The 8,977-nt window shown below is 32.1% G+C and overlaps 1 protein-coding gene across 1 annotated transcript; it reads right to left on the reverse strand.

The window, feature by feature from the left end:
- Positions 1-3,304: 3,304 nt before the first annotated feature.
- Positions 3,305-4,183, reverse strand: LOC131049442 (probable leucine-rich repeat receptor-like protein kinase At1g35710). The gene has a single exon (XM_057983499.2). The coding sequence runs from the start codon at positions 4,181-4,183 to the stop codon at positions 3,305-3,307; it is 879 nt and encodes a 292-aa protein (XP_057839482.2).
- Positions 4,184-8,977: the final 4,794 nt, after the last annotated feature.

Consider the following 8,977-nt stretch of genomic DNA (forward strand, 5'->3'; position numbering starts at 1 on the left):
CCTGCATTCCATATTGGGTCTCACTGTTCAGGAGTGCGAGAGAAGCGACCTTCACTTTCCATTTTCTTTCACGCATACCCGCAGACATTTTGCAAACTTCTTCTGACATGTGCAGGGGTGTAGGCAAAACACATTATTTCCTGCATGCTCGCAAGGTTCTTGTAATGGTTGAAATTTTCATGCGAAGACATGGGCGATGCCAAGGGCTGTGACACTTTACCCCGGGTGCTCGCATAAAAGTTGTGGTAACAGTTAAAATGAGCGGGGTCGCGGGTAATTATTTAGGGATGAAATTTTGGCACGTGCAGTCAGTTAATGGGTTTATGATCATAAAAAGGCCACCCTAGTGAGATATCACAAAAAGAGGCTCAGGGAAAAAAAAAAAAGGTAGAAGGACCGATTGATTAAACATGAGATTCAAGGCATGGGGCCGGTCATCCACATGACAAAAGACCCTTTTGAAAAAAACTTAAACAAAGGCCAATGGGGAAACGAAAACAAGTCACTGAGCTTAAAATAAAACCCACCAAGGGTAAATTTAAAAGAGCTTTAAGACCAAGGCAAAATTTTAAAACTTGACCATAAGGCTTTTGCAGAAATTTATGTAGGGGCATATCTATGTGCTTTTAACTAGATTTTCATATATGTACTAAAAATTTCTTTTGAAATTTGAGGATGCTAACAATGGCTTTGGTTGGGATGTATGCCCCTTGCGGGCATATCAAGGATTCAGATCTCTAGTAGAAGAAAACCAATTGCTTTATTCATTGGGTGACAGGGTTAACTAGAAAAAATCAAACCAACTCTTTAACTAGCAGCCTCAAGCCACCAAAAATGTAAAATCAATATCTTCCTCTATCATATATCTAATTTTTATCATACCATAGTATGATCAATGTAAAAAAAATCACTACAAAATGTTTGATCATACATGCCACAACTAACATCATTTATCCTTTCATCATATTTAGCCTCATCAGCCCACTCGATATCAATTGATATAAAAAACATTTGCATACCTTGAAACACATTATAATCATAAATTTGTATTTGAAAGTCATAGCATGGTACTTACCCACATACAATATGACATCTTTCAGTATCAAACTCATCACCATGCTCAAATAAAAACTTAACCAACTGATCTAGGAATTGAAAGTGTTCAAATTCAACTATATGACTAGGATCAACTTGTCTTAACTCAACATGGGATTGCATACCAAAGAGAAATGCATCATATTCACTTTTGGACATTTCATGCAAGCATTCAAATGCATTTTCATATAAGTTAAAATTTCTGATTGTATCTTTAGTTCATCCTTTGAACCATCATTTACATTCATCTCATAAGAAAACTTAGTGGCAACCATATTTATTTCGTGCAGGTCTTCATGAACAGGGATGGAAACAACTTCTTGATTAGCATCAAGGCATTCTTTATCATTGTAAAAATATGCTCAGGTTCACATGCAGTATGTTGGTTTTCATCAGATTAATCATCACACCCAAATGCAAAATCATCACAAATTGACAAATTAGAAACATAAATTTCATCAGCATTTCAATATATTCTAGAAGATGACATAGTATCCTCATTGTCTGAAAGTGTCTCTTCCTTATACAATGAATTTCTTATATAGATATAGGCATACATCATTGTATGTCTTTATGAGTTTTTTAAAAGCCTATATTTCTTGTTTGCAAGCCTATATAGCTTTGTTGTAAGCCTATTTGTCTTTCTTGTACATATATTGTTATTTTACCAACATGTAACATTGTATGCATATATTTCTTTGTTTGAATATATATTTATTTTACCAATGTTGCCTATATTTGCTATAAAATAAGAGCTTAAATGAGTAGCTTATTACACATGCTATATGAGTATTTTCTTTATGTCTTGCATTTTTCTTAATTATTAATATCTTGACACACTAAGTTATTTTGTTTTTCCATTTGAGATAATGATTATAAGACTCATGGATGAGCTAAAATGAGTAATTAAATTCTAGTGTTAAGTAAAAAGAATGGAGAGAAACTCAATTCCATGACCATGATAATAGAATATGTAAATACAAGCTCCCAATAAAACATAAAGAATACTAAACATTTTTTTCTAGTGATTCAAGAGAAAAAGTTGAGATTTCAACATCTTAGGCCAAAGCTAAATTTTATCTTTTCCTTGTCTTTTCTCAAAACTTAGCACATTTTCCCACCATAGGGGTGTGTGTGATTTCAACTTGGAGGCACTAATTTTTACTCTTTTTGGATCATCTTTGTCCATGTCTTCTCTCTCAAAGTATTTTTCCATCTTTTGTATCCAATCTAAGAATTTATCGGATTGAGCTCACCTTTAAATTCTGAAATATCCATCTTTACCATGGAACTTTGTCTAGTCAATACTTCAATAAATCTCTTCAAAGAGTTTGAAGATCTAGCAACATTTACTAATTTCTTGGGTTTTCCTCAAACGCATCTAATTGTAATCTAGTCAAGGGCCTCTACCTTTCTAAACATTTATTGAGTGTTTCTTCAAGGACCTACATTCCTTTTGCCCCTTCTTCCCATTTGAAGTAAACTCCCCTTTTGACCGTCACAATTTGATTTGATACTAAAAAATAAACACCTCTACATCTACGAGTCAGCTCTAACAAGAAACTACTTGAGAGTTAATTTTATATAAGAAACAAAAAATGAATAATAATTCTATACCATCTAAAAAAACATACAAATGAAAACAAATAAAACAGACAAAATTTTATTATATTTACATTTTAAAAAAAAAACTTATTACAAATCTCCTTTTCAAGCCCTTTCATACCTACTTAAAATAGAAATTTATTTTGCTATATAAAAGAGAATATCACAGCCCCCATATAACACCGCAACTCCACCAACTGACATCAGTCGAAAAGAAGCACAACAAAAGCCCAAACTAGAAAAAAATTCACAAACTGCAGCTGAAGGAAAAGAAATGTCTGTCAAGCGAATCTTTGGTTACATTATAGCGCCAGTCAAATAATTATGCGACAAATAGCGTCTTTCCAATTGAGAGCAATTCCAAAGCTCAACAAGAATCGTGCCAATCAAAGGTTCTCTTAAGGGAATTATTGATATCATTATTATTTGAATGTAGCAGTTTTATATAGTTTGATATAAGTGATGAGGGTTCTATTTTATTTGAATTCACAAAAACTAAAGGTATATTTCATGTATTTATCTATTATCTACATGTCAAATTGTTTCAAAATTAAATTTTTATTTAAGAACATTTTGATATCATTGTAGATGCCTTTAGACATAATTATTTGCCCCAGACAAAACACCTGTTTTGTAGCTTTGTAAGATTCCCGATTTCTGCTGGTATGCCGCCACTGAGGAAATTCACTGTGAGATTGAGTAACGCCAGATTCTTCATCCCTGTGAGCTGTAAAGGAATACACCCCACCAGAAAATTCTGGCTGAGGTCCAAGGCCTCTAGATTTCTGCATTTAGCAATAAACAAAGGGAATTCGCCACTGAAGGAGTTCAAATAAAGCCGCAGAACTTTGAGCGACTGCAAGATGCCAATTTCGGAAGGAATCAATTCGAGATAAATCGAATCCAAATACAGAACAGTGAGGTTACTACAATTGCCAATTCCAGGCGGTAAATGACCAGACAGATTATTGCTACAGAGCGACAAAGAGTGCAATTTGGTAAGCTTTCCCAGCTCTGGCGGGATTTCTCCTTGAAGATTATTATTTCCCAGGCTCAGAAACCTAAGGCTCTGCATTTGTCCGAGCTCCAGCGGAATCCTACCAGACAGATAATTATCCTCGAGGACAAGTTCCTCAAGGTTTTTTAAATTGAGGAAACGTGGTGTAATGCTTCCAGTCAGCTTGTTGTGACTGAGATGATTTCTTTTCAGGCTATGAAGAGAGGAAAAGGAGGAATTCAGGGAGCCTTCCAGATTCAGCGAAGCTAAATCAATGGCAGCCACCTGTTGAAACTTATCACATGTGATTCCAGTCCATTTGCAGGGAACCTGGGAAGATTCGTTCCATGAAGCTAGGGACTTGTGTGATTGTTTGCCAAGGCCATTCTTGAACAACATCGATGCTCTCCCTTCCTCAAACAAACTCGAGCTGAAACAGAAGATATTAACAAACAATATGACGAACATCAACTCCTTGGCACCCATTTTAGTCCAGAAAACCAGAAGCAACTAATACGACAGAAACCTCACAGGACCAGTTGAATTGAATAGAATGGAAGGTCGTTAATGGTGATCTCATCTTATTGGTACTGGTCAATGGTTTTTGGCAGTGCCAGCTCACCGGCTCAAAGCGCTGTGCTACAAATCCTTAAGTCAACTTCAAACTAGTAAAGCGTAGGAGGCTGGGTACAGGAAGGGATCCTTATTCCCGTACTTTTTGTTTTTATATACTTTTTTCTGAATAATGTGTAGAAACTTATTTTGGTTAGCAGCCGCTGCTCAATTTTTTTAGCATTAATTTGTGGAGCTGGTGGCCCCATGAATGTAAAATTTTGCTACTTATAAAATAAGCAGTCATCTTAAATTGCATTATTAAAAAAAATATGAAAAAATTGGAAACAAATCAAAAGAGGAAAACTGTTTTGGAGAGCCACATGTCAATCTTTTCAATAAGTAGTTGCTGCTTATTTCCAGCCCCCCCTTTTTTTCAAAGCTTATTTTTAAGTTTTAAGCAGTTGCTGCTCCACTTAAATAGGAAAAGATTTCAATTTATCCTTTCCTCTTAATTAAAAATTTGCATGGGAAAAGATTTCAATTTTTCCTTTCCTCTTAATTAAAAATTTGCATGGGAGCACTCTAACCACTTAATTTTAAGCAGAAATTGCACTTAAGCAGCCCCATGGGGACATGGCAACTTTAGAGAGGTATTGACTGGACCACTTACCTACACAAACAATGCATTCAAAACTTCACATTTTCAAACTCCTTTTAGCTTAAAATGTCTCTTACAACCACAAAGCAAATTTAGTGGTTCTCTCCGTTGGTATCTGAATAAATATTTTGTGTTTTCTCTTACTGTGAAATTATTTTAATATTTGTTTACCTTGAGACTCCAGCTTTATAGAAAATAGAATAATATATTTAAAAATGAATCAAAGCCACAATTTTATAGGAGATAATATTTGTTTACCTTGAGACTCCAGCTTTATATGAAATAGAATAATATATTTAAAAAGGAAATGGTTGGAGGTGTGGTTTTTTATTTATTAGTTGTATGTTATTTTGTATAAGTAAATATGGTATATGGCTTTTTTCTCTACTTTTCTGGAGAGTATCAAAAATTTGTTGTTTTTTTTTTTCAATTTTATTGTTATTTTTTAAATTATAGTGTGTTCTCTTTATTGAAGTTCAATTAATCAATTAGTTTGCACCAATCAAAAGTAATTTTTATTTTTATTTTTATTTTAGTTTTAGTTTTTTTAGATTTTTTTGGATTTCTTTGAATTTTAAAAAAAGAAATATCTATTTTAAATAGTTTTTTCATATTATTTATAATATTATAAATAAAATATTTTGTTAATATATAAATTTTAATAATTTTTTAAAATCTCAAACTATAGATAACAAAATCAATTATAAGGATTTGATTCACTTCAAATTAAATTAAATGATGACAAGTACTCGTCATTATGTGACACTTGTTATTATGATATTGTAATTCATTTATTTATTTATGTCATTTATTATTCTATACTATATTTTGATTATAAAATAATTTTTACATATTTTGTAAAATTCGAAATCATATTAAATAATTTAGATAATTTAAAAAATTATTATATATTTATTTTTATTCATATGTTGTTTATTAACTTATATTTTCTTTGGCACATAATAACACATTAAAATGCATTTCAAAGATAAATTTTTAATTTAAATAACAAATTTAGATAATTGAGAAACAAAATAATAAAAAACTTTATATTTCTTATTTCAATAAATGGTTCGTTTTAAATTTGACATTTAATTAAAAAATCTATACTAATATTTAAAATTTATATTAATTTTAATAACATTAGTATTTTATTTTTATTATTATAATATTTTATAGAAATTATTATTAATATTAATATTTAAAAATATTATTTAAAAAAAAAAAAACTTCAATAATATTTTAAATTAAAAACATTAAACTTGAGATACTCTGATATCAAGAGATGATAAAATTTACATAGTAAAATTTAAAAAATATTTTACTTTTTTTTTTTCTTGAAGGTTTCATTTTATTTTTTAATTTTTTAAAGTTAGCTTTGTTTGTGATTTATAATATAGAAATTAAAATTTCAGCTTTGACGATTTTCATATAGTTTATTTTTATTTTTAATATTTTATTTGAAGTACAACTTTTAGAACTTGATTAATTTAAGAATTTAATTATATTTATGCTTAATTTTATAATTATATTTTTATTTTTAATTCTAATATTGAGTTTATATTTCAATTAATGTCAATATTGTTTGTAATATATATAGAGAGAGAGAGAGAGATATAGAAAAAGAGAAGAATGGAGAATGGAGAGGGAGATATCTAGATAAGATATAGATAGACAAAAGGAGAAAAAATAGAAAGGAGCAAAGAGAATAAGGAGAAGAAAACGAGACAAAAGAAGAGAAAGTGAGACAAAGAGATGTATAAATAGAAAGAGAGAAACAAAGACAAGGATAGAAAAAGAGAAATAGAGAAACAGAAAGAGAGAAAGAATTATAAAAAGAGAGAAAGAAAGATATATTGAGATATATATCTCTCTCCTTCCCTCTTCCTCTATATCTCTCTGTATATTTTCCTCCATGTCTCCCTCTCTATCTTCGTATCTCTATATTTATCTCCCCTCTACCTTTATCGGAGAGAATTTTCCTGTCGTATACTATTTAGCCCGTGCTGGAGTTTCTTTTTCATTTCGGTTTGCTTGAGCATTTCCATAAAGGTGGCAGTCACTGAGCTACGCACCATTATTATGTGTGATCATTGAGTATTTGTAAGTAATGAGTTGAGGATTCTGATGCTTGAAGGATGCACTTCTAGTATATTGCGCTAGGCAGAGGTCCTGAAGCCCACATTTTTCTTCTGGTGCATGGACACATAAACTTGCTAAAGAAATAGCTACATTAAAGTTTCTGGCAAATTCATCTATAAATTTAGTCACCATCAGATGTTTTCTTCTTATAAACTATATCGACATCATTGAGGTGGTCCCAATCTTCTCGTTGATCCATACTCTCCATTGTTTTGCTTTTGCACATCCTCATCGGAGTGTGGTTGCGGGTTTCAATATAATGCTCTTTAGGGGCCTTTAGGCGTAGTATTTATGTTGAGTTTTATTGGAGTTATTAAGATTGTTTGATATTTTTGCATCTTAAGTAAGCCACATCTAGAAGGGTTGGAAGTGTTAGAAAATATAGATGTGTCAAAATCTCATAAAAATTATTTCAATTGTAATTAGAGTGTTGATCGGTGGTACTCGACATTTCTTATAAAAAAATCACATTAAAGGTGGGAGGATGTAAATTCATTTCTCATAATTGTAAAATGCATCTTAAAAGACAAAATTTGCTAAGAAGCACACAAACTAGAAGATGGAGGCACTGGAGGCTGGAGGAAATTTAGCAACCTTTTGTTAGTCACTAGCGACGAGGTTGTGAAACTGCATTAGTGACAAAACAACTTGTGCCAAAATGACTAAAGCCAAGATCGATTTCTAGATGGCAGCGACAACCGTCTCATATCGTTTGTGATTAGAGTATCAATTATCTCAAATGGTGGATGCATACGCGACAACAAAGACTTGGTTCTCAAGCTTTGTAAGTTGTGGATGGATGTGTTTGTCTCCATTCACAAGATGATGTAAGTGGTTGGATGTGTTTGTCCCCAATCACTATTGTTGGTTGTTTGTGAATAGATGTGTTTGTCCCCATTCACAAGATGATTGGATGTGTTTGCCCCCAATCACAAGAGTTGGTAATTATGATTGGATGTGTTTGTCCCCAATCATAATAGTTGTGAGCAGGTGTGTGTCCCTGTTCATGACTGATGTTGGATAGATGTGTTTGTCCCTATCCAAATTTGATGTAATACCTTGGGGAGATGTATTATTATATATCCTTGGATCCATGGGTAGATGTGTTTGTCCCTATCCTTGGATGAAAGTACTAAGCATAATGAGGCTAGTCCCACTATTTCTTCTCATGAGTAGATGTGTTTGTCCCTACTCTTATCTTATAGTGTTTGGTGAGCTACTATGTGTGGTCATCAAGTATTGTGATGTACTCTCACCCCATGTTCACACTAAGGGGTAGGGGGGGGGGGGGGGTTGTTGGGAATTAGTGTTCACATAGGTGGTAATATTGCATTATAGGATGCATGAATAATTACACATAAAATATTTAGGGGAGTGTTGATATATGTGTTTTAAATAAGTGTCATATTAATATTAAGTTATTGAGAAACAACTTAATATTATTATTAGTCACATGGTTCGTTAATAGGTTAGTATATTGGTTGTACTTACTTGGTTGTAGGAAGTTGAGCTATTAAATCAACTCATATATTTAGTAGACTTGTTATAGGAGGTTTCCTATAAAAATAGGATATGGAACTCCTATATATATGTAAAGGTGTTGAAAGAAAATAAGAAGAAGCAAGTATTATTCTGTGTTCTATTATTTGCAGCTTCATGTCTCTGATTTAATTTTCCATTACTGCCCCCCCTCATCCTCTTCCTATACCTTTATATCTATCTCTTTGCCTCTCTATCACTCTTTGTTTGTATTGACACTAGATTAAGATTATCATAGTTGTCAATTAATTCTTGAGAGTAGGCTAACAAGAACAGGTTGAATTAAAGATTGAAAAGAAGTGACAAAGTGCATAGCTCATGTCAATGATAAAAAGGTGGTTGGGGTCTAATGCTTAAGGATTTGCAATCATATTTTTAAGTTCTAT

Source organism: Cryptomeria japonica, chromosome 7 (genome assembly GCF_030272615.1).
Source record: "Cryptomeria japonica chromosome 7, Sugi_1.0, whole genome shotgun sequence".
In the NCBI taxonomy this organism is placed as follows: domain Eukaryota; kingdom Viridiplantae; phylum Streptophyta; class Pinopsida; order Cupressales; family Cupressaceae; genus Cryptomeria; species Cryptomeria japonica.